The sequence below is a fragment of the Hyperolius riggenbachi genome, chromosome 2 (genome assembly GCF_040937935.1).
Source record: "Hyperolius riggenbachi isolate aHypRig1 chromosome 2, aHypRig1.pri, whole genome shotgun sequence".
NCBI lineage: Eukaryota > Metazoa > Chordata > Amphibia > Anura > Hyperoliidae > Hyperolius > Hyperolius riggenbachi.
In genome coordinates this window covers 72,471,751-72,498,537 of record NC_090647.1, presented here as the reverse complement: position 1 = coordinate 72,498,537, position 26,787 = coordinate 72,471,751, and the positions used below count along the sequence as shown (strand labels likewise).

General features: G+C 45.5%; 1 protein-coding gene across 1 annotated transcript in view; it reads right to left on the bottom strand.

Moving 5' to 3' along the window:
- Positions 1-26,787, bottom strand: part of ARHGAP20 (Rho GTPase activating protein 20) — a 182,627-nt gene that overhangs the window by 81,727 nt on the left and 74,113 nt on the right. Inside the window, exons 4-6 of the mRNA XM_068266910.1 lie at positions 22,008-22,157; positions 7,506-7,547; positions 35-119 (exon numbers count right to left, since the gene is read on the bottom strand). Coding sequence (XP_068123011.1) covers positions 35-119; positions 7,506-7,547; positions 22,008-22,157 — 277 coding nt within the window. The remainder of the gene's footprint in view (positions 1-34; positions 120-7,505; positions 7,548-22,007; positions 22,158-26,787) is intronic.

Sequence of the window (26,787 nt, the reverse complement as noted above, 5' to 3'; positions counted from 1 at the left end):
AAGTGAAGTGTAATGAGTTCAGGCAAACACTTACATAGGCACAGTTCCCGACATCCTTTGTAATGATCTTCAGAGGAATGATTTTTGGGTGGTCGTTTTCCTTTTCCTCTTTTATGTATCTAATAAAAGAGAAACAGAAACAAAAGGTTAACATTTTAAAAGCTTCAAGTAAATCAATTTAGAAAGACAAAATCAAGGCTGCTATCGCTGTGCTCCTTCTTATGGTGCCCATACACGGTACAATAAAAACGTTTGATTTTCCCGTTTATTTGACCAAACTGATCAAATCGATAAAAGTAAAAAATAATCATTTTTTTACGATCAAGAAAAACGAACGATTATCCAGTTTTTCAATAAAAATACGATCGGACATGTTGGAAAATTTTTTACATTTGATCTAACGGAATAATCAAACAAAATTATCTAAATTATCTAATCGAAAAAAATGAAAAAATTGTACCACGTATGGGCACCATTAGAGTGACTCTAACCTAAGCCTTTGTGCACAGGGAATCTAAGGTGAGTACGGCGGCTCCGATGGGTCATGTAGCGATCAAGAGTGGCGGATCATCTGAGCCAAGTGCATTGTTCTCTTTATCCCTCTTGTTCCGCCGTGCACCATGTCCCGCCCCTCCTCCCCTCTCTATAGCAACTCAACTATAGGCTAGCAACATGTCTTAAAACACTTTTATTATTATTTAATATTTCTATAGCACCAACATCTTCCACAGCGCTGTACAGAGCAGTGCTCTCCCCAGGCTCTTTTAGGCGGGTGCTCCACCCGGCTATTTTTGGTGACCACCTCCTCCTATGCTGTAAGCAGAGAAGCGCCAGCCCTGCATTCCCTCATCTCTCTCCACCCGGCTATTTTTTCATGCCACCCGGCTACTTTTTCATACCACACGGCTAGAAAAAACTTCTGGGGAGAACACTGCAGAGTATATATGGTCTTGTCCCTCACAAGCTCACATTCTAATCCCTATCATAGTAGCCAATCTGTATGTTTTTGGGATGTGGGGGGACACCGCAGTGACATGTGAAAAGTGCATTCGTACTGCAAACTTGCACTGCTCTCTACCCAAGTTACTGTGTGGCTCTGGTTTCAGTTCCCCTTTTACTCAGTGGCCTTAATCCTGGTAGGCTCAGCGTCTGTTTCACCGCATACAAGGCCATTTTACCACATGTGGTAAAAGCAGTCTGATATTCTGTTTATATTTCTTACAGGGGATTTCTATCAATATGCTATCCATAGGTTACTACATAATCAAATACAACTCTCCCCCTCCCCCCCCCCCAAAAAAACCCACCCTCCAAAGAATATCCTAACTTAGGCCTGGTGCACACCAAAAACCGCTAGCAGATCCGCAAAATGCTAGCAGATTTTGAAACGCTTTTTCTTCTTTTTCTGTAGCGTTTCAGCTAGCATTTTGCGGTTTTGTGAAGCGTTTTTGGTGTAGTAGATTTCTGATATTGTTACAGTAAAGCTGTTACTGAACAGCTACTGTAACAAAAAACGCCTGCAAAACCGCTCTGAAGTGCCGTTTTTCAGAGCGGTTTGCGTTTTTCCTATACTTAACATTGAGGCAGAAACGCATCCGCAATCCAAAATCTGCAGCAGCCCGGGAGTATACGTTTCTGCAAAACGCCTCCCGCTCTGGTGTGCACCAGCCCATTGAAATACATTGCCCTAGCGGATCCGCACCCGCAAGCGGATCGCAAACCGCAGCAGAACCGCTCTGGTGTGCACTAGGCCTTATAGAAGAAAATTAAAGACTATTAGACCTTGTTCACATAGCAAACGTTTTGCGATTTTGTGTGCAATTCTTTTAAGCGCCTCCCGGCACTCCACTGCGCACTGAGTTTTGTAAAAAGCACTTTTTCAGAGCGATTTTTTAATTCACTCTCTGACGCATGTCAGAAAGTTAACTCTTTGACCCAGAAAAAAAATAAATACAATGTATTTATTCTTAAAAACGCTAACGCAATCGCTGCACTAAGCGATTTTGTGAGCGTTTTGCGCTTTTCCTATACCTACCAATATAGCAAAAACACCCCAAAAATGGCACAGGCACCACTTTGCTGAGCGGATTGGAAACAAACCGCTCAGATGTGAACTCTCTCATAGGGAATCATTGCACAAGCGTTTTAGGGCGATTTTGAAAATTGCCTGTGCTTGAAAAAAAGCCGGAAATGCCCTAGATGTGAACGAGCCCTTATTATTTACCACATGCTTACTGCTGAAATACTGCAATTTCTTCCACACTTCCTGCACGTTTTACCGCTTTTTCAGAAATGTAGAAAACTCTTTCAGAATTGCTAAAAAAACAACAACCTGAAAATGCCGAATGTGGTATTTTTCCCACAAAAAAAATAATATTTACTGCACATAGCTATCGGAATTGATCCCAGTAATAAATATATATGTTTTTGTTCTTTTCTTTTGCTCTAAAAATAGAATAAATACATCTTTCAGTTTTGATTTGTGAGCTGTTAAAAAAGTGATTATTTTTCGTTTTGACACAACAATAAATGAAGAAAAAAAAGAGGACCTGAACTTTCCAGCCCAAACAGCATAAAATCCGCAGACAGAAAATAAAGCCAACATGACCACAGGAATCCAGCTGCAGCAGCTGATTGTCTAGCGTGTATCCCCTCTGTAGTGTTGGGCGAACAGTGTTCGCCACTGTTCGGGTTCTGCAGAACATCACCCTGTTCGGGTGATGTTCGAGTTCGGCCGAACACCTGGTGGTGTTCGGCCAAACTGTTCGGGGTTCGCCCGAACTGTTGAATGCATGGCCGAACATGGCCGAACAGGGCCCCTGTTCGGCCGAACAGGGCCCCTGTTCGGCCGAATACTGCCCCCCTATGGGGTCGCAGGCATAAGGGGGGAGCATGCCCCGGTCGCGGGGGGGGTCGGAAATTCCCCCCACCCCCTCCGCTAGCGCTCCCCCCTCTGCCGGCTTCCCCATAAAAAAAGTTATAGTACCTGGTGCCTGGTGGCTGGCAGTGGAGTGAGGAGGAGGAGGAGGAGGAGTCCGAGTAGCAGAGTGGCGTTGAGGCCGGGCAGCGGGCGGTTCGGGCGGTTCAGCGCTAGTACCTTGTGGTACTTCCGCCCTTTCTCTGACCTCACGTCCTCTGCGTGATGGCGCATACGAGGGTACGCGTGATGCGTACCCTCGTATGCAGAGGACGTGAGGTCAGAGAAAGGGCGGAAGTACCACAAGGGTACTAGCGCTGAACCGCCCGCTGCCCGGCCTCAACGCCACTCTGCTACTCGGACTCCTCCTCCTCCTCCTCACTCCACTGCCAGCCACCAGGCACCAGGTACTATAACTTTTTTTATGGGGAAGCGGGCAGAGGGGGGAGCGCTAGCGGAGGGGGTGGGGGGAATTTCTGACCCCCCCCGCGACCGGGGCATGCTCCCCCCTTATGCCTGCGACCCCATAGGGCCCCCATGTTCGGGGGTCCCATTGACTTCCATTGAGTTCGGCGTTCGGGCCGAACATGCCGAACATCTGGCCCATGTTCGGCCTGTTCGGCCCGAACCCGAACATCCAGGTGTTCGCCCAACACTACCCCTCTGCAGGATAAAACCATCCATCATGCGCGTGACAGCGAGCATTTCGACAAGAAACATGCAGGGGACGGCTTGTATTACAAGAGGAGAGAGTAGCCCAGTGAAATGAGTTTGATAAACTGTCTGATATGAGGAATTTGGTGTTATTCAGAGAGGATTTTTATCGAGACTTAGGCCCAGTGCACACCGAGCGGTTTTTGGAGCGATCCGCCGTCCGCATCCGCCTGTAAAAACGCTTGGCTAATGTATTGCAATGGGATGGTGCACACCGCCGGTTTGAGGTTTTTGCCCAGCCGCAAACGTGCCTCCTGCTGCACGTTTGCGGTTTGCAGAAGCGTTTCGTCCTCAATGTAACTGTTGCCACGCGTTTTTGTTACAGAAGCTGTTCAGTAACAGCTTTTACTGTAACAATATGTGTAATCTGCTACACAAAAACGCACCCAAAACTGCTAGGCATGTTTAGAAAACGTCTCTAAACATACCTAGAATCGCTCTGAAATCAGCTCCCAAAACCGCTAGCATATTGCGGATCTGCTAGCGGTTTAGGTGTGCACTGGGCCTTAGGCCTTTTTTCCACATACTGTTGAGCTGTGTGCTCAGCAAGCAGTTGCCAGGCAGCAGTGAGCAGTTACCAGGCAGCAGTAAGCAGTTGCAGGCAGCAGTTGCCAGGCAGCAGTGAGCAGTTACCAGGCAGCTACAAGCAGATACCAGGCAGCAGTGAGCGGTTGAGAGGGCCCGTTTCCACTATAGCGAATCTACATGCGTTTTCTGCATGCAGATTCGCATAACCAACACACGTGGATGGGCCTGTTTTCACTTTTGCGGCTTTCTGTGCAGGAAAAATGTGCACGGCAGAGACATCAAGTCGGTGTGCGAATCGCACACAATGTATTTAATAGGAAATTCGCATGCGTTTTCACTATGCGAATTTTCCATGCGAATTCGAGTACGTTTTCGCCTAATAATCAATGTAAAAGCACACAGGCACTGACATGGTTACATTCGCATACTTACACAAAAACGCATGCAAATTCGTTTTCGCGTTTTTCGCAATGAATTTGCACCGCACAAGTGTAAATGGGCCCTGAGAGTTGGAGAGGCATTTCACTGCCTATGAACAGTCCATGGAAAAGAGGCCTTAGGGCTGCTTTTACAAATTTCTGAGTTTCACGGATGGTTTGCAATATGCAAGCACAGGCAGCACGGTGGCATAGTGGTTAGCACTCTCCCCTTGCAGCGCTGGGTCCCCAGTTTCAATACCAGCCAGGGCACTATCTGCATGAAGTTTGTATGTTCTCCCTGTGTCTATGTGGGTTTCCTCCAGGCACTTACTGTATTTGTATGTTTTCCTCCCCAAAACATACAAATACAGTAAGTTAATTGGCTTGACCCTGAATTGGCCCTAGACTACGATATATACATAGACATATGACTATGATAGGGATTCGATTGTGAGCCCCTCTGAGGGACAGTTAAGTGACAAAACAATATACTCTGCACAGTCAGCACTATATAAAGACATAATCTTATGCAAAGAGTGAGGATACAGGCTCTATAATGAAAATCGAGAGGTGCATTTCCACTTGTGCAGTGATCTGCAAACTTGGCTCTCCAGCTGTTAAGGAACTACAGGTCCCACAATGCATTGCAGGAGTCTGACAGCCACAGTCATGATTCATAAAGGCAAATGCATTGTGGGACTTGTAGTTCCTTAACAGCTGGAGAGCCAAGTTTGCAGATCACTGCACTAGTGCAATCCAACTGTGATCTGGTTTGGACTGCTGCATTTTTGAGCATGTACACTTGTGTTTCCAGCCAATCCAGTGAAAAGCACAAAACGCAACCGCAGACACAAAACGAAAGAGAATTATAGACGGGAAAATTGAGTCTCAGTGAAATGCATTTGCGTTTTACAGGGAAAAACAGCCCTAAAACACCTGATATACTTGTTCAGGGCCTAAATAGATTAGAGACAGATAGATGATCAGCAGGACAACCAGGCAATGTGCATTGTTTAACGGAAACCTTATGCTACAATGAATTGTATGTGTAGTACGGATAATAAATAGAACATTAGTAGCAAAGAAAAGCATTTTCTATTTTTATTTTAGTTATATAGCTTTGTTTTATAACATTGCATCATACTATCACAGTTGCAGTTTTAAAAATACACTCTTTCTTTTAAAGGGGAACTGAAGAGAGAGGTATATGGAGGCTGTCATGTTTATTTCCTTTTAATCAATACCAGTTGCCTGGCAGCCCTGCTGGTCTATTTCTCTGCAGTAGTATCTGATTAAAACAAGCATGCAGCTAGTCTTGTCAGATCAGACTTATAAGTCTGAACCACTGAAACACCTGATCTGCTGCATGCTTGTTCAGGGGCTATGGCTAATAGTATTAGAGGCAGAGGATCAGCAGGGCTGCCAGGCAACTGGTATTGTCTAAAAGGAAATAAACATGACAGCCTCCATATACCTCTCTCTTCAGTTCCCCTTTAAGCTATAAAATAAAGCAGAAATAATGACCCTTTGAACTTTCCTCAATAAAACCTTATCTCAAGCTTCCTCTTACTGTTTCTTGGCTGTTTAAAGGCTCATACACACGTCAGATTTTTCCAAACGTCCAGTCGTTTGGACGTCAAATCGGGCATGTGTACGGTCGGTCGTTCACCTGACAAGACTGGATTTGAACTATCCGCCAGGTGGATCCGTCAAAACCAGTCTTATCAGGTGAATGACTCACCGTACACACCCGATTTGACGTCCAAACGGCTGGATGTTAAAACTTCCAAACGACCGGGCGTTTGGAAAAATCCAACGTGTTTTTGTTCCTTAACTGCCCTAGCGTTCTGCACTTTGCTTGCTGCGTGCCTCACCCGATCGCCGCCGCCCGCCGCCGATCCGCCAATCAGTGCCAGGCAGCGCTGAGGGGTGGATCGGGTCTCCCTGTGACGTCACGACGTGCGTCGTCATGGCGACGGGGGAAGTCCTCCTGGAAATCCCATTCAGAACGGGATTTCCGGATGGGTGATTACGCCAGCGGGGATCGGAGGGGTGGGAGGGACGCCGCAGGGAGGTGGGAATCATATAGCTAGCGCTAGGCTAGCTACATGATAAATTAAAAAAAAGTGCAAAAAACGTTCCCGCGGCCGCAGGGCCGCGGGAATCAGAACGTCAGGGAGGTTAAGTGCTTCAGAAAACAGGACTGCTAGCTCAGAGAAGCTCTTTTGCATAGATCACAACTGAAATATTTTCATGTACTGGAAAACAACATGAGACTCTTTTCTTTGCTACTTATGTTATATTTCTATGTAATACACTTGCAATTCATTATTGCATGAGTTTATTTTCACTTCAGGTTTTCTATACAGCAAAATAAATATGGCAGCCTCCATATTCCTCTCAGTTCAGGTTCCCTTTAAGTACCAAAATAAGACTATGGGATTCCAGGAATGATGAAGGATTAAGACTATAAAATAGAATGGTTAATTTCATCAGCTTATTTTTTTTACTTCAAACTTTTTTTTAACTTGACCTTATTCAAGGTTTATAGATTTTATTATATAAGTGTACCTAATATATAACAACAATAGCCCATCAAACTTCCCCCAATTATTGCCAGGGTCTCTTTCTCTCTTTCTAAAAAATCAGATTTGCTATTCTGGTAGAACATGTTTGAGGATAAAAGAAAATATCAGATTTTTTTTTTCCCCGTGGAGACCGCTGTAACTTCCATTTCACGCGCGGAGAATGGCGCTGCTGGGAGTTCCGTCACACATCTGAGAACGCGTGAAACGCTAACATGCTAAATAGCTCTTCTTTTACTGAGATATACAGCGGTTAATTTAAGCAGCGGGGAGGCGATTGAAGTGCTGAGCTCTAGAGTATAAGACAATTAAAAACAACCTAAGAAAGAGACGGCCACCTACCTCTCGAAAAGCGTAAGCCAGTTTTCCTTCTCCTCCGGGGTGCTGCAAGAAGAAACAAGGAATAAAGCGTATGTCGGAGAAAGCAGTATGCTGCATGTACTATATTAAAGGAATAGATTTCAGAGGATTAATGAATATTAGAAAGTACAGCGCTTCATGCTTACTGTTCCTTAATCGTTACTTTTCAGCGTAACGTACTTTTAAGGCACATTAGCGCCACTGATATACCCACTGGGGCAGTACGGAGGATAATTGGTTAGCACTCTTGACTTGCATCGTCAGGCCTCTTTCACACGGGTGGCTGATTGTCAGGCACATCAGTCTCCCCGACTGCCATTGAAAGAGATGCCAAGCACGCAACTCCTCTATTGCGTTCTTTGTATGCACAGTTTAAAGTGAACATGAAGGATGGGGGAAGCCTCATTAGGATCCAGAAGCTCCGCCTCCCAAAGTAAGTATCAGTTTTATTTTAATGTTTCACATTCTCTTTAAAGGGACACTATCGATTAACATGTTTTTTTTATAATTGAGATAGGAAATGTTTGGGAAGTGCTGCTAAGTACTGGTGTATACATTTCACTGCTTATCTATTTGATTACTGTTATCTAATTCCTTTCACATTTTTCTGAAATTCTGACTGCAGGGGATTCCCTTCACAGTGCATCATTAACTCTGTGTGCAGAGAGAGAGTTCAGTCAGCAGTGGCAGGCAGAGCTTTCTCCCACAGAGAGCAGAGAAAATGTATCTTATGTGCAACATAAACATTTGTAATACTGTAGTGTGTGAAACCTGATACTTGTTTTCAAATAATCTGCTTCAATATTACACTGTTCTTAGCATGTCAGACTGCAGAGATTCATACAGATTCATACCTCTGCAAATGAGACATTCCAAACGTAGCTAAAATCTACACACAATGGACTCGATTCACAAAGCTGTGCTAACCCAGTTAGAGACTTTAGGCATGATAACCATTGCACCACGGTGGTGAAAAGTCAGTTTAGGTGTGATAAGTTTAGGCGTGATAAACTTAGGTGTGATAAGTTTAGGCATGATGGGCTTGATTCACAAAGCGGTGCTAACTGTTAGCACGCCTGTGAAAACCCCCTTAGCACGTCTAAACGTGCTTTTCGCGCGCAAAACTTTATGTGCGTAAAACTTTACGCGCATACTGCACAGAGTGCAGGGCGCTCCGTGCGAAGTGCCCATTAAAGCCTATGGGACTTAGCGCACGCAAAGTTTTGCACGCGCTGCTTAGCGCGTGATCTGATTGAGAACACCAGTGCTAACCTACTTAGCACCCCGGTTAGCGCGCCTAAAGACTTTAGACGTGCTAAGTAGGTTAGCACCGCATAGTGAACCAAGCCCGATAAGTTTAGATCGCTTGCAAAGTCCCGCACGCAAAGCAGCGCCATTAAACTTTATGCGAAGTGCACCAGACTTTGCTAGCGCAAAACTTTTGATCAGCTGTGCACTGCGGTGCTAACCCAGTTGGTGCTTAAACTTATCACGCCTAAACTTATCACGCCTAAACGTATCATGCCAAAAACTGAGTTTAGGCATGATAAAGGGCTTTTCACCAGCGTGATAACTGTTAGCACCGCTTTGTGAATCAGGCCACATGAATTAACGCTTTTGCCTCTGATATTTAACATGAATAGTAGGAAAATGTTAACACAACTACTTAGACATTATTTGTATATTGTCATTTTAGAACACTTGGGCATTGATAGTATTCCTTTAAATCTTTGTGAAGTGCCCAAGAGCAGAACGCTCCTAGACACAGGAGCGCGATCAAGAAGGCGCACAGATGGGTCTGAGAATTCGCAGCAGCTTCCGACACTGGATGACATATAAACCGTGTGGTGTATAAGGTGGATGCTTAATGCAGGGGGTCCTCGAAATGCAAACAACCCGCCGATCATTGTGCACAATCGCTTTCTACCCAACCCCAGCATAGTGTGTAAATGCAGAAGCTGTGCTCTCACCTCTCCGCTGGAGTGCAGTACTGTGCTTCCGCCTGTCCACTGGGCCTAGTGACCAGCATCTCCTACCGCATGAAGCATGATTACACGTGACATTAGGAGAGTGAGGTGCCAGCACTAGAGGAAGCACTAGAGACAGACAGGATGATCACACAGGCGCAGCACTGGACTCCGGCAGGGAGGTGAGAGGGATGCACAGGGTGGCAGAGGAAGCACAAGGGGACAGAACGACCTCTTGTCTTGCATCGTCAGGCCTCTTTCACACGGATGGCTGAACTGCGTGCTTGTCGGACACATCAGCCTACCCGACTACCAACCGAACACATTTCTGGCTGCAATTGAAAGAGATGCCATCCACGCAACTCCCTTATCGTGCTCCCATAGCGGGAGCGTTCTGTGCATGTGCAGTTTAAAGTGAACCTGAAGGAAAAACGTGCCCCTAGGGCTACTTAGCTTGGGAGGGGTAAACCTCTACAATCTAAAGAGGCTTACAGAGGTGATCCAGTGGAAGGACCCCTAAAAGTCTGCTTGTTGCCGCTGCACTTTAGTGCACCAGCAGCTTTCTACTCGGGCTCTGCCGAAAATGGCTGAGCCCGATCGGGTCCGCTCCACTGCGACCCGATCAGGCTCGGTTATTTCCGCCAGAGTCTGACATCTCTTCCTGCTTTGTTGTTAAACAGTAGTGTAAGGAAGCTACTAGTAACTGAAGAAGGATGTCCCGCTACACCAGATGGTTGAGTTGTGGTAAAAATCTTTATTCCGACATCATAACACACAGATAAAAGCTCACACGTATCGGAGCGAAGTGTGGCTCCTTAATCATAGCTTACCGAAGATACCAGTGTTTAGTACTCTTTAGACTCCTAAGTTTCAATATAAGTTAGCCTTTGTCCCCCTCCCTTCCAAGCTATTCGGTAACCTCCCCCTTCCCTTTCCCCCAGATACCAGCATTATGTAGTCTTTAGGCCCTCAAATACCAGGATTAGGTAGCCATGCATTCAGAGTAAGCAGCAGCAGAGCTAAAACGCCGGCAGGAAGGCGCCGGCAGGATGGGTTAGTTACTAAACCCCGCCCACAGTTTTCCATTAGCGCCCTTAGTGCCACACCCTTGACCAACGGTTTTAGGGGTCACAGGGGCGATTGAAATACCTCTGCTTGGAGCATAACATTGTGTTTTCATGCAATTCTCAGTAAAGGTAACCTCTGGTCATGTCCTTTAATGCTCACTTTATATCACTCATGGTTACTTCGGGTGCCTTGAAAGTAAAGCAGTGCAGTTAGCAAATCCTGCCACAGAGAAATCCTGGTTTCTAGTTACCTCTCCACAGGGACAGTCATCCCTCATCCCCTATATTGCACCAATACATGGTATGACTCATACATGTGTCCTGACAGAAAGGCTGTAGCCACACAGGGCCGCTGAACTGTACTCGGTAACCGCAGCGTAACTGGAAGGAGATCTGTGCTCTCCACCGTGTTATTTAAGGAAACAATGTCCCGCTGCCAGTTTTCCAGCACGACCTTACGATAAACATTTGGATTCTGTCACTTGTGTTCCTCGGCAGGTGTTCTGTGCAATCCATCCTCCTGGGAATTGCTCTCTGAACATTTTTATTGCCCAATTTCAGCTAGAACTTTACAATGGCACTTCAATGCACTCATGTGGGGCGCTTTTAACTGATGAATGTTTCATTTCTCTTAAAAGGGGTTGTTGCACCCCCCCCCCCCCCCCACCAAAAATGATAAAAAATAATGCCCTGAAAATATATGCACCCCCCCTTTGGGTCTAAAGTAGGTCCCGATGTGTCCTCTTTTTTTTTAACCTGGTGCCTTTGCCTAGTCGCAGAAACTGTGCAGTGCCAGGGGGGTTATGGGAATATATTTTTTTTTTAGCCTTATGCTGGGAATACACGTTACGCTTTTTGCGAAGAATCGTTCCCATAGATGCCTTCTATGATAAACTTCAAACGATTCTTCGATTGATTCTGTTCCGCTCGATTTCTCATAGAAGTGAATGGAAAAAAGATAAGAAAAACGAGCGGAAGATACGAGAATCGAGCAGAGAATCAAATAGCTAATACAACGCCCGGAGATTCGAACACGAAAAATGTAACGTGTATTCCCAGCATTAGTAACAAGCATGCAAATAACAGAAAGCTTCCTATGTCAGATAAGATAAGGACACTATGACTAAGGGCTGGTTCAGACGGACGTTTGCAGAGCGTTTACAGCCAGCGTTCAGGGCTTGGTGTTAAACGCTCCCATTCAAGTGAATGGGAGCGTTTGTACCAAGCTTTCAAGCGCGTTTACACAAACGCGGCGTTTGGGTCCCGATTTTCCCTGGCGTTCAAGGAGCCCCTGGAAGCTACATGTAGCTTTCAGGGGAGGTTAACCGCGATGGCTAATGTCCCTCTAGGGGAAGAAAAAACGCGACCGCATCCAAACGCACACGAACGCTGCTAAACGCGACGCCAACGAACGCAACGCCTCCAAACGTCCATCTGAACCAGCCCTAAATAAGGTAATTGAATCCTGTCCTTACCTTTGCCCTCCTCCCTGTAGTCTAGGTAATGTTTGTTTTGGGAGGGACAGTAAGCTGTAACAGTACGTAGGGAAAAGTAACATGGAAGTAAAAAAAAAGGGCAGATGTGATGTCATTTTTGACATTGCAGAGAAACCATAAAGGTAGAAGCCAGCAGAAATATTTTTTTTTTCATTTCACATTTCTCCTAAATCTAACAGTGAACACACACACAAAAAAAAAAAACCCAGGATATGTAAGCTAAATAAGTAATTTCTTTTTGGGTGATTATTTTTCCCCCCAGTTAATATGGAGTTTCATGCCACTTTAAAGATACTTTATTTGTTTGTAGGCCCTGGTCTTTGGGGTTTCTCTCACCATAGCAATCTTGAGCAATGTTATGAAAAAGTCATGGTTGTAGGTAGGTCTTATGGGGAAACCTGTCCGTGCCATTACCATTTGTGAGTTGCCACTGACACCTCAAGAGACCCAGAAATAAGCCTGTACTTAATAAGCTGAACATACTATATGAAAAAAGGCTGGCATGGGATATAATGTTTAGGTACAGTCCCAAACCTACTTAGCATAAAGGAGTGTACACATGTGCAATTACTGTGACCCACAACAGATGGGACTTGATCCCTTGGGTGACTGTTTGGGGACGAGTTCTGTACAGACTGGTCACTGGCCTGTTCCTATGAAGGGGGAAGGAGGGCTGATGACACGGAGGACAATGGAGTGGAACAATGGGCTCGGCTGTTGCACGGGTGAGTTGATGGGACGTTCTGGATCTCTTGCCAGTGGATCAGGAAGTATGGGGGCCACCTAGATTGTTGGCTAAAAAATATTGTATGTGTACAAAGTTTGGCTGTGCTTTGTTTGGCTGTGCTCTTTTTTCTGACCCTTGTTCTTTGGAAAAATACAATGAAATGTGTAATTTTACCTTCTTAAAAATGAAGGTATTTATGATAATTAAGCTTTAAAGAGACTTAGAGATGAATTACCGGTAAGATAATAGATTTATACATACCTGGGGCTTCCTCCAGCCCCATTCGCCTGGATCGCTCCCACGCCGCCGTCCTCAGCCTTCTCATTCGCTGGTACTGGGTCCCGTAACTTCAGCCAGTCACGGACAGTTTTACGTATGCATAATGACTCCCTCTGTCTCTCCGGCGCCTGCTTACGCAGGCGCCTGCGCAGTACGGAGGGAGCGAACTGCATTTGTGTCGACTGGCTGAAGTTACGAGACCCAGTACTGGCGATCCAGAAGGCTGAGGACGGCGGCGTGGGAGCGATCCAGGCGAATGGGACTGGAAGAAGCCCCAGGTATGTATAAATCCTATTATCCTAATTAATCTCTGAGTCTCTTTAAGTGAGTATCACTCCTGAATAAGCAAATCATCTCCTTCTGCCCCAAGAAAGTCAGGCACGCATCCAGAACTGCTGGTTTCTATGGAGCCTATAGCTAATAATACATTTACAGAGCCACACCAATCCAATATGCATACAGCCTGTTTTGACTTGTTGGTCCTCATCACTGCATGGCAGGGATTGCTATGGCTCTATGGGATAGGGCTTTTACCAGTACTAAGGAATATCCAGACAGCCCATGGTGACCCAGAACCACCTGGATGGTATAAAGGGCTAAAAGAGACCAAGCACTTTTGCCCCAGCACCCTCAGAGTGAATGTGTAGTGCATATACAGTACACTGAGTGGCCAAAAAATGAGAGAAACCCCATATTGGAAAGTAAACCAGTCCAACAGTGACGTAGAGTAAAGAAACGACGCAGAGTTGCTCACATAATGAACACTCAGCTTCGGGCATCGTAGTTATCATGGAAATTAATGTCAAAATGGGTAAGATGAAAGATTTAAGTGACTTTGATGGGATGAACGTTGGTGCAGGATGAGCTAGTGCCAGCACTTCTGAAACATCCACTTCTTTTTTAGGATTTTCCCACCCATCAGTATCAGGTGTTTAGAAAGTGCCAGTTGAGAAAAAAAAACAAAACAAAAAAACTTCAATAAGGACTATTCTGGTTGAAAAAGGCTGGTGAACAAGAGAGGAGAAAAGCGAGTAGCATGCATAGTCCACAGCCACAGAAGGTCAACGATCCGTCTCAAATTGGTTTGAGGAACATCAATCAGAGTTTAACCTGCTTCCAGGGCCAACTCTGTCCCCTGATCTCAAATCCTATTGAGCATTTGTTGGACAAAGTCGAAAGATCACTTCAAAGCTTGGAAACTCCAACATTCAATCTGACCCAACTTAGAGCTGCCATTATGCCAGCATGGGCCAACATTCATCAGCAGCAATATCCGCATCTTGTTGAGTCAATGCCAAGAAGAATATCGGCTGTGATCAGAGCTTAAGGTGAACCAACTCGTTATTAGAGGGAGTCTCTGATTTTTTGACCATTCCGTGTACTTCTGTCTTTGTGATTTTCTATGACTTTCGCCACATACGCTCCTCGCAGAATATACTTGGGAATTTGTGAAGTTCATTGTAATTATTAGAAGTGGTATCATCTTCTTAGGCTCCTAAATAATTTTCTCTCCATCAGTTTGAATTGTAGGACTCGGCATGACCCCTGGATCACAGCTCCTCATTATGGAGCTAGCCGATGGCTGTGATTGCCTTCAGCACTCTGGATGAACTCGCAGTCATAAAACCTCGATCTACATAACATATGTGCCTATTTCACTTCTGGGTATTCTTGGGAGAATCTTAGTGGAGAGATGAAAAGGTAATCGAGGCACTTGTGGCTCTATGACACATCCTTAAGTTTCCCAGTCACTGTAATCACTCTTAATGCTGCTCCACATTGCTAAAATTACTCCAGAGAAGACTGGGGACTGGCCAGGACATAGGGATGTATTTATGGCTCGGCTGCACTCCTCGGTCAGCGACTATGGCTGACATTTAAAGGGGCTGGTCAGTTCACATTGATGAGTCTCCTCTTGGGCTACAGGCTGCAGAGCAGAACATTTTCGAGTCTACCGATTCCTGTGCACACACCCAAGTCATAGGTTAAGCTGGGCAGACATTACTCAATGTATGGCCAGATCAACCATTAGATAGATCCCTCTCTGATCGAATCACATCAGAGAGGAATCTGTTGCCTGCCCACAGGGGCGTCTGTGCCATTAGGCAACTATAAATTTTTGCCTATAGCGCAGTTGGTGGCAGTGGGCGCTCCTCTGTGCGTCAGTGTTTATTTATTTATTTTTTTTCCTTCTGCATTCAGCCAGCCAGGTCGGCGCCGGCTGTGACAGGCAGCTCAGCCTGTGCCCGGCGCCGCCTACTGGTCCGCCCCCTTCCTCGAGTCTTCTCCATTCAGAGCCTCCGAGTCCGAGCAGTTGCAAGCCTGCACGCACGTTAGTTTATATGTGCTGTGCAGACAGTGCGTGCTGGCTGCCGCCTACTGGTCCAACTCCGCCCCCTCTCCTTCTCAGACTGTGCTGATTGCTGAGCGTGCGATCGCAGCACGCTGATTTATTTACACACTCGGCGCCGCCCCTAACTCTGCCCCCCGCCTGGCTGTCACACGTGGGTAGAAGTCTAGAAGAAGTGACGCACCAGGGCGGCTGGCTGCTACATGCAGAGAGAGGCGACACCGGCTCACAGAGTCACAGTGAGTGCCCTCTGCTCTGCCTCTGCTGCTCGCAGCTATTGATCATTTTTTTATGCCCCCCTGGCTGGCCCTGGGAAGGAAGGAAGAGGAGCCGAGGGAGTTGCGCGCCACAAGGAGGTCGGGACCGGAGGTCGGGATAGGAGGAGATCGTGACAGGAGGAGATCGTGACAGGAGTTCTTCTGACTAGGTGAGTAAATGGGTTTTTCTTTTCAGATCTGCTTAAGGATTTGTGCATATTGGGGTCATTTCTGCTGTAGGATTGTGCATATTGGGGTCATATCTGCTAACGATTTGTGCATATTGGGGTCATATCTGCTAACGATTTGTGCATATTGGGGTCATATCTGCTAACGATTTGTGCATATTGGGGTCATATCTGCTAACGATTTGTGCATATTGGGGTCATATCTGCTAACGATTTGTGCATATTGGGGTCATATCTGCTAACGATTTGTGCATATTGGGGACATATCTGCTAACGATTTGTGCATATTGGGGTCATATCTGCTAATGAATTGTGCATATTGGGGTCATATCTGCTAACGATTTGTGCATATTGGGGACATATCTGCTAACGATTTGTGCATATTGGGGACATATCTGCTAACGATTTGTGCATATTGGGGTCATATCTGCTAACGATTTGTGCATATTGGGGTCATATCTGCTAACGATTTGTGCATATTGGGGTCATATCTGTTTTATAATGGTTTTGCGGCTCCCAGTTTTTTTTCTCTTTTCGGAAATGGGCCCAAGTGGCTCTTTAATTCTTAAAGGTTGCAGACCCCTGGCATATAGCATCATGCCTGCTGCGTGTGGGTTTGGGCAGTCTCAGAGTCAGAGGGAGGGAGACATACATGCTGCACAGTGCACAGAGTGTGCGCACACAGTCTGCAGAGGGGAGACAGACCCTCATAGTGAGTGGCGAATGGCGTGCCCCCTCTTAATATTATATGCCCCCCTCTCCCCTGGCTGGCCCTGAGATTTCGGGGGGGGGGGGGGGGGGGGCGCCACAGGTTTTCTTGCCTGGAGTGACAAAGTGGCTAGAAACACCCCTGCCTGCCCATACACTGCACTGCGATTTCCAATATATTTCAGCATGAAATCTATTGTAAATTTTCCTAGTGCTGCCTGTTGCTGCCGCCAAGCTCAGGTACAAAATCAGATACTTACCTAAAGAGAGGGAAGCCTTAGGATCCTATTGAGGCTTCCCTCTGTGGTCTGATGTCCCATGTCGCTGAGCACGGCCCCCTAAAGATTAGCGGAAAGGTATTGTCACTAATTTATCAGGGCCACCTGGCTCCTCTTCCTCATTCATGGCCGCGCAGTAGCTGACTGAGCCCGCATGTGCAGTAAGCAGGAGCAGCGGGGAGTGCTGATATGATAATACCCACCATGGATCCAAAAAATCCATTGTTGGATGATTGGATCCATGGGGCCTGATTCACAAAGCGGTGCTAACAGTTAGCACCCTGGTGAAAAGCCCTTTATCACGCCTAAACTCTGTTTAGGCATGATAAGTTTAGGTGTGATAAGTTTAGGTGTGATAAGTTTTTAGGTGTGATAAGTTTAAGCACCAACTGCGTTAGCACCGCAGTGCACAGCTGATCAAAAGTTTTGCGCTAGCAAAGTCTGGTGCACTTCGCATAGAGTTTAATGGCGCTGCTTTGCATGCGGGACTTGACATGCGATCTAAACTTATCTAAACTTAGCATGCCTAAACTTATCATGCCTAAACTTAGCATGCCTAAACTGAGTTTAGGCATGATAAAAATGGTTATCACGCCTAAAGTCTTTAACTGGGTTATCACCGCTTTGTGAATCGAGCCCATGGTGTTAAAATCATAGCACCCTGGTCTTCCATGGCCATTGGGCAAGCTCCTAATGCATTTCTGGTTTCGATCCTCCTGTTGGTCATTATACTACCTGCATCACAGACTCCCATGGAAGCAGTTGATTTGCTTGTTTAACCTCCTTGCCGGTCTAATTCCCCCGGCAAGGAGGCAGCGCAGCAATTTTTTTAAAAAATTTTTTTTAAAATCATGTAGCGAGCCCAGGGCTTGCTACATGATAGCCGCTGAGCAGCGGCAGCTCCGCAGTCACTCCGATCGCTTCTGGCGATCGGAGTAAGCAGGAAATCCCGTTCAGAACGGGATTTCCTGCTGGGCTTCCCCGGTCGCCATGGCGACGGGGCGGGATGACGTCACCGACGTCGGGACGTCATAGGGAATCCCGGGCCACCCCTCAGCGCTGCCTGGCCCTGATTGGCCAGGCTGCGCAAGGGGTCAAGAGGGGGGGAGGGGGGGCGGCGCGACGTTGCGGATAGCGGCGGATCGGTGGTTAGCGGCGGCGATCAGATGTTACAAGCAGTTAGCAAAGTGCTAGCTGCTTGTAACAAAAAACAATTATGCAAATCGGCCCAGCGGGACCTGAGAAATCCTCCTGCGCAGGTTACCCCGAACTGAGTTCGGGATAACCGGCAAGGAGGTTAATTGGCAGAAAAGCCACAAAGCAGAATAATAGGATCTCAACAGCATGGGCCCCGGCAATGGCCTCGTCTCTGGTGAGTATGAGTTGCATGTCTGCTCTCCTCACCCAAGCTAACTTTAAGGCAATGGGTAGAGCTCGCCTTTAAAGAGGAACTGTAGTGAAAACAACATAATCAATAAAATTGCTTATTTTTTTTCAAAATTCATTTATAGATTATTTAGTCAGTGTTTGCCCATTGTAAGATCTTTCCTCTCTCTGATTTACATTCTGAAATGTATCACTGGTGGTGACATCTTTAGTTCTGCCAGGTGATCTGTAGAGATTTTTCATTACTGAGAGTTCTATGCACAGAGGGGGATATTGCTTGCTTGGCAGCTGGAAAAAGCTGTTATTTCCCACAATGCAACAAGGTTCACAGACAGGAAACTGTCAGGACCATGGTCATGACATCACACTGTGGGAGGGGTTACACCAGAATATAAGCTCTACAGACCCCCCTGAGGATCTATTCGAGAAAAGGTAACAATTTCTCGCGGGAAAGGGGGTATCGGCTACTGATTGGAATGACGTTCAATCCTTGGTTAAAGTGGACATGAACTCAGAACTTCCTCTCTGCTCTAAAAGATAAGCAACAGCATAAAAACCTTTAAAGGAAAACATTTCTGTTACAGCTGATACAAATCCTGCAATAAATCTGCATTTTGTCTACTTCCTGCTTGCATGGAAGCAGGCATGTTGCTAACATCCTGTGTTTACCTATTTGCTCGCTGCCTTGGCTGTCAGGTGACACAGCTAAGGGATCAAATTACAATGTGTACTTTGTCACAGATGAGGGGGAATTATACAGGCAAAACTCTATAAATACATACAGGGTGGATTTCTCTCTGTTTTCCATCTGTCCTGTGCAAGAGTTCAGGTCCACTTCAAAGTTCCTCTTTAAGATGACACAGGAGACAGCCGTGGTAACATGGAATAGAGTCTCGTATATCGTATCCCACGGGTCATACTCAGAATTTGGTACATGCTCTTGTCTGAGTATGCTCTGTTGTTTTAGCAATAATGTCCCAACTCTCTTTTTATGGTGTAGTAATAAAATGAATATTAATAATAATGGGAAAAACAGATAAAGCTTGGACCTATCCAAGCAGCACAGCAGCCAGTGAGTCATTTAGCAAGCGCTGATATTCAGGGCTGCTCATCCAACAGGCGGCCGCGGCCAAAATATTGTTTATCAGGAGAATATCAACACGCACATGTCTCTAGAATTTACACCAATGGATTCTTAGAATATTTAATTGGCTGCATTTAATTAAACAGTCATATATTTTCCCTAGGTAGGAAAAAAAAAAACCTAATCCACTCGTTTATGTCAGTTACAACTGTATACTACATTCCTGGCGTTTTTAACTAGGGATATTTATTTAAACAGAGTTTAAGGGTAATTTCCATTGGCGTACTGGATTGTGTAATTCCTTAAAGGGTCAGTCCACTCAGAAGTGGTATGCCAGTTATATGTAGGCGGAGTCGCACATTGGGCCTGATTCACAAAGCGGTGCTGACAATTAGCACCCTGGTGAAAAGCCCTTTATCATGCCTAAACTCAGTTTAGGCATGATAAGTTTAGGTGTGATAAGTTTAGGCATGATAAGTTTAGGTGTGATAAGTTTAGGCATGATAAGTTTAGGTGTGATAAGTTTAGGCGTGATAAGTTTAAGCACCAACTGGGTTAGCACCGCAGTGCACAGCTGATCAAAAGTTTTGCGCTAGCAAAGTCTGGTGTATTTCGCATAGAGTTTAGTGGCGCTGCTTTGCGTGCGGGACTTTGCGCGCGATCTACACTTATCTAAAGTTATCATGCCTAAACTTATCACGCCTAAACTTATCACGCCTAAACTGGCTTTTCACCAGCTTGGTGCAATGGTTATCACGCCTAAAGTCTCTAACTGGGTTAGCACCGCTTTGTGACTCGAGCCCATTGTCTTCTCTTTAGAGGGAGTTTTCTCTTCTGTAGCCCCTGTTGATTTCAGTGTTTTGGCTAAGCTGCACAGAATGTGATGAGACTAAACCTCCAGGTACGTTCTTCAAGAGTAACTGTCAGGCATAAAATCAATTCTTTATTTTTATCTGGTAAACAAGTAATAAGGATGCTAATCAGGCAATCCAAAAGTTAAAATCACTATTCCTTTTCTTGTTGATCAATTATCATTCCCCAGTTTACATGACTCTTATTTGGTACACAGAAAATTTGGTACACAAAAGAGAAGTTGCAGGGCATGCTGGGTTGTCTTTTTTGCTTCTCTACTTCCCCTCAGACTTAACTAATGCAGCCTGATTGGCTGAAGCCTCTTTCCCTACTGTTTTCCCCTCCCACACCAATGTTCCTCTCTGATTGGCCAACATTTCTCAGGCTGAAACAATGCACTTCCTATAGTGAAGGGCGGGCAAATCAGGCAGAGGAGACTAAGGGCGGATATTGCATCAGGGATGGCTTCAAAATAGCCACAGTAAACATGGAAACTGTCTAGAATAGGATTCTCTATTTTTCCTTTATAAAATTCACAGGAATCATAACGTGGACAGTGCAATACATATGTGATGTAAGTAGAGCAATTATTTATGTTCTTATATATTTGTTTTTTTCCTGAGATAGTATGGCTGGCAGCTTCTCTTTCAAAAAATACACTAGGGAGAGTAACCAGTAGATAGATATGTAGAATAGTGGGGTGTCTTGACAACCTGAGGAAAAATGACTTAGAGACAACGGAAGCCGAAATAGCGCAGCACGATAGTAGCTAACGGATAGTGTATAAAATGAAACAGAAGCTACTCGCAAAGGTGGGTTGCAACAGGGCCAACCAACCACTTGAGGCAGGTGGAAACAATGGACCCAACTCCACTCGGGGTGGCCCAACGGCACTGAATACGGTTGCTCTCTTAGGTCAAAATAAACTGGATGTGACAATGGCGTCCACCATGTGACTCCAGAGGAAGCCCCTCCAACCTCAATGGGATGGGGGTGAAATGCACACAATAAGGGTAAAGATAAAATTAGGTTACAATTGAACCAAATGTAGAAAAATGAGGGGGCTTACTTCAATGATGACAGTCCGATAAAACAATAAGATGTATTGTGCACAGGCAATGCGTTTCATGGGTCTGAGCCCGCTTCCTCAGGCCAATAGAAGTGCTACAGTACCAATAGCCAATAGTATTGAGCGCCTCAATACTATTGGCTATTGGTACTGCGGCACTTGTCTAGTGTCATTGTCTTATCTGACTGTCGTCATTGAGGTAAGCCACCTCATTCGTTTTATTCCATTTTAACCTAATTTTATCTTTACCTGTGCAACTCTTTATCCTCAGTGAGTAGATAAATATGCAAACCTGATAAGACAAGCAAGGGATTCTGTGGTAATTAAAGGCCTCTTCTCTCCTTCTCTGTACCTCTAGTGCTGGCTTTTGATGATTGCATCATCCTCAGCAGCTGGCACTAGAGGCACAGTGAAGAGAGGAGAGGTCTGTGGTTGCCGCAGGAGCCGTGGATTAGGTGAGCCAAGCTGCCGATTTTGATGGTCATACACGGGGGAGTGGGACACACACAGGGGGAGGGGGGTACGAGACACATGGAGGGAGCAGAAGAGACATGGGGGGGGGGGGAGCAGGAGACACGCAGCGTCTTATATGCCGAAAAATATGATCCTAATGTAAATGAGCCCCAGAAAAATCCTTGAGATTTTCAAACATTGTTGTGTAAAAAATAATTTCCAAGCGGCGTACAACTAGCATCGAAGCCGTAATTCTAAGAATCCATTCCCTATCTCTAACAACAAGCATTGTATGCATGAAAAGTGGACATAAGCACCCTTACCTGAACGTGGCAACGCAGTTAGTGATTGGCCAGCCGACGACGAATGACCTCTCTGGGTATGTGCTGCCCTCGCAGACTTCCTCCATGCACGACGCTGTCCACATCTCACCAACCCGTACATGGTGCTTGAGTTTATAGTGCGAGGGGGATCTACAAGCAACAAAGTCACGGGTCACCAGGATAGATTGTGAATAACACCGGCCAAAAAAATTTTTTACTGTCAGTATATTATTATTATCATTGATTTATATAGCGCCAGCATTTTCCATGGTGCTGTACAACAGCATACAGGGTATAACAATACAAAATAAACAATAAAACAGCTAATACAAGACAATAGTGGATTACAGCTGATGCAGTGAACAAATCAACTACACATTTTTACATAGAGGTGGGAGGTATGTACACACATTACACAGCATTGTGAGACAAAGAGGGAAGAGAGCCCTGGCTAAAAGGCCTTAAAGGGGTTCTTTCGCGAAAAAAGTAGGCAGTTAAAAAATCTGACAGATGACAGGTTTTGGGCCAGTCCATCTTTTAAGGGGGATTCTCAGGGCTTTCTTTGTTTTCAACAGCATTTCCTGAACAACAGTTGCAAAATCTAACTGACATAATACTGTGCAAGTGATTAGGGAGGCCGGCTGGTATCTTGCTATTTTGGCAGTTAAACTGCTGTTCAGGAAATGCTGTTGAAAACAAAGAAAGCCCTGAGAATCCCCCTTAAAAAGATGGACTGGCCCAAAACCTGTCATCTGTCACATTTTTTAACTGCGTACTTTTTTCGTGAAAGAACCCCTTTAAAGAGGAACTCCAGTGAACATTTTACTGTTGGCAGGTGATGTAGCTGCTGCATGGTTGTTGGCAGTTGGAAACAGCTGTAAACAGCTATTTCCCACAAAAGTTTGAACTTTTCTTGTGGGAGGGGTTACTTGTGGGAGGGGTTTCACCACAATATCAGTCATACAGCGCCCCCTGATGGTCTGTGAAAAGGAATAGATATCTCATGTAAAAGGGGTATCAGCTACTGATTGGGATAGTTACATTTTTGGTCGGAGTTTCTCTTTAAGGCCCATTCACACTTGGGCGATTAGTGGGTGCTTTCCGCTAATCGCCGAAGTGCTAGCACTTTTTAAAGAGACTCTGTAACAAATTTTTCAGCCTTAGTTCTTCTATCCTATAAGTTCCTATGCCTGTTCTAATCTGCTCTGGCTTACTGCAGTCTTTCCTAACTGCACTGTCTCTGTAATAAATCAATGTATCTTTCCTCTGTCCTGTTTGTCGGGCTAAAGCTTGATTGTGTGGAATGTGCAGGGCTGCTTGTGATTGGTAGAAGCGATACACACCCTCTGCAGGACCCCTGCATACTCTGAATGACTCACACACTATGCTTAGCTGAGCCTATTAGAAGCTGGTTAGTTTGTTTGTAAACACTGCCTAAAACTGTTAATTACAAGCCAGGATTGCAGCAGAGAGTGGCAGAAACAGCACAGAGGGGCACAGGAGAAAATAATGAATAGAATGGTATGCTTTTTATTGTAAGAATATTAGAGTACAGATTCTCTTTAAAGCACTATCGCAATTGTAACCCTATGGCAGTGATCTCACTGTCGCAAATGCCACCGATCATGGGCGTTTCCCGATTAATGCCAAAACGTGTTACCTGCAGTATTTTTCTTGCGATTCTGGAGCGATACAGTGCTTATAAAAGCGCTAATCACGATCGCTCTGAATCGCAAGAGTGTACAATGATTTTTACCGTGCTAATCACGGTAAAATCACCCGCGTAAAACGGTAGCACTAAGCACTATCGTTTTGCGACTTACAAGTGTAAATGAGCCCTTACAGTCTAAAGGTTTCAGGGAAAGGACAGTAAGTAAAGGGAAGCTGTGTATGAGATGGCACAAATGGTGTTTAGAGGTGTACACTATGTGCAACCGTGACATACAAATGTATTGCATTCATTCTAGAACTAAGTACAGGAAGTGAGAAAAGACCGAGACAGTGGAGGAGTATAAAGCTGGCCATACAATGGTCAATGTGGCAGCAGATAGATCCCATTCAGATCATTATCTGATCAGAGAAGGGATCTATCTGATCGAATCCCTCCACACAGTTTTTCAGTAGATTTCAACATGAATTCTATTCAGAATATGTGCGCACTGCCTGCCTGGTCTCCCAAATTTGGGCGGAAAATTGATCTTTCGGGAATCATTTGCGTCATCGATATCTATATCAAATCAGGTGAACATCGATGAAAAATATCAACTAGTGTATGGCCAGCCTTAGATTCTCCAAGTAGGATCGCTTTTAAAGTAGTACTGTAGGGGGGTAGGGGGAAAAATAATTAAACATACCTAGGGCTTCTATTGGTCCCCCGCAGACATCCTGTGCCCGCGTAGCCACTCACCGATGCTCCAGTCCCGGTCTCCGGTTCACTTCTGGAATGTTCGACTTTAAAGTTGGAAAACCGCTGCACCTCTGCACCCTCTCTCCCGCTGACGTCACCAGGAGTGTATTGCGCAGGCCCAGAACAGTCTACACCTGTGCAGTACATTCCTGGTTACATCAGCGGGAGCGAGGACACGGCCGCGCAGGCGCAGTGGTTTTCCAACTTTAAAGGAAATTCCAGAAGTGAACTGGAGGCATCGGTGAGTGGCTGCGCGGGCACCGGACGTCTGCGGGGGACCATTAGAAGCCCCGGGTAAGTTCAACTCTCATTTCCTGTACTGGAGACTTTCAACTTTCAGATGAATGCAACATAGCTCCATGGAGGTCCAAGGGACAGGAAGTCAAGTGAAAGGTTTACAACAGGCTACAGACAGTGCTAAAAAAAGAAATCTCGCTTTTTTCCACAAAACTCAGGTTATGGTAAACAAAAAAAAGTCTTGGAATTCGGCTTTGACATTGGAAGTACTGCTGTGTATTTTCACGCACTGTTCCCATTTCCTGAAACACCAATGCCAACGCTTGGCATTACTCATACTTTCCCATTGATGCATGAAGCAATTACTTTCATAACGGTTTAGGTATAGACGGCATATAAAATGGTCAATGCAGGACTTTATTAACTTGAATTGATTTTCACATTGAATAACAATATTTTTAATTCATATCCTTTTATAAATTGTGCTTCCAGCGCTATCAGCTGCAAACGCTTCTCATATTCCTCAGACTTCCTCCTAGTCTGACTCTACTTTCCATCAATTGCTTGATTTTACGCTCCGAGGCTATTAGAGTTATTTTTAAAGTGAAATTGTAAAAAAAATGTTAAGAATTATCAGGGCTTCACAAATCATTTTTTCATTTCATATGACTAAAAATATATATTTTAATTTCCGTTTAAACTCTGCTAGGAATGTGTAAAAACGTCCAGAAAGCTCGAAGAGTCCTTTTCCACAGGCAGCGTTCTGGTCTAAACATCAGCTTGGACATGATTTTGTGTCATTCTGGAAATCATAGGGGTAAGGCTCGGTACACACTAGATGCGGTTGCAGAACGCAATCCTCGGTCCGGGCTCCGGTTTTCTAAACCGGAACGTTAATGGCTGGAAAACTGATCCGTGCTGCCCTTTTTGCAGCACGTTTCAAGTCCATTTACGTTTTTGCAAACGGATCCGTGCTGTTGACCGATGGGTGGGGAGGGGGCCGCCATGCTGGAGGGGGTAGCAGGCAGGAGGGGAGGCAGAGGCGGCAGGCACAGCGGCGGGGAGGAGGGGGTAAGACCCCCCTCCCTCTTTTGAGACCCCTCTTCCCCGCTCCCCCTCCAGCTAGTTTCTTTTAAATTCAATCCGGCAGCGAGCAGGGAATTCACTCACTTCCTTGTTCCACCGCTCGCCACGTCACTTCCTGCAATGCTGCACAATGACGTACAGAGGACGGCATTGCAGGAAGTGACATGACGAGCGTTAGAATGCAAGGAAGTGAGTGAGTTCCCCACTCGTTGCCGGATTGAATTTAAAAGAAATTAGCTGGAGGGGAAGCGGGGAAGGGGGGGGGTCCCAGGTGAGGGAGGAGAGAGTCTGTTCCCGCTGCCCCCCCCTTCTTGCCTGCTACCCCCTCCAGCATGGCGGCCCCCTCCCCACCCACAGACAGGGCTGGAACATTGGAAACTGATCTGTTTCTATGTCCAAAGCTGACTGTGTAGAGGGAGATCCGTTTTTGCATTGGGTTTCACTACCCCTATCCGTTTTTGAAGTGGGTGAGGACAGCCACTATTTTTATTTGTGCCCGTGGCTCCGGTTTTGGTCTGGGCCCAAAAACGGACCCACGGATATGTTTTTAGAACAAATGTGAATTGAGCCTACATGGTTATCACCGTAATTGCGGCGTCCCTTTGCCTGTGGCGATTGTGCCAGATGCGATTTTTACTCAAACGCAATCATTTTGCTTGCTGCTGTTTTCCTGCGATTGCACTTGAGTATTAGTCTATGGGAACACATTAAAATTGAATGGTAAGTACCGTACATTGTGATTTTTGTGCAGTTCACCTATGCGCTGTGAAGCTCCACCCCATCTCTCAAATATTGCAATAGCACCATATATAACAACAAGCTCACGAAAATCCCACCGCAATGTATAGGAAATCCCATTTGCAAAACAATGTAACTCGCTATCAGTAGGGAGTTTGCAAATGTGACTGCGATTTTCAGTGAAAATGGGCTCAAACAAGCCATTTATTGCAACTGTGAAATCAGTCCCCCTACCATACAGGATTTACCTTTACAGCTGATTCCTGTATGGGTAATGAGCTGCACATAGCAGACTGCAATGCAACTCTGGAG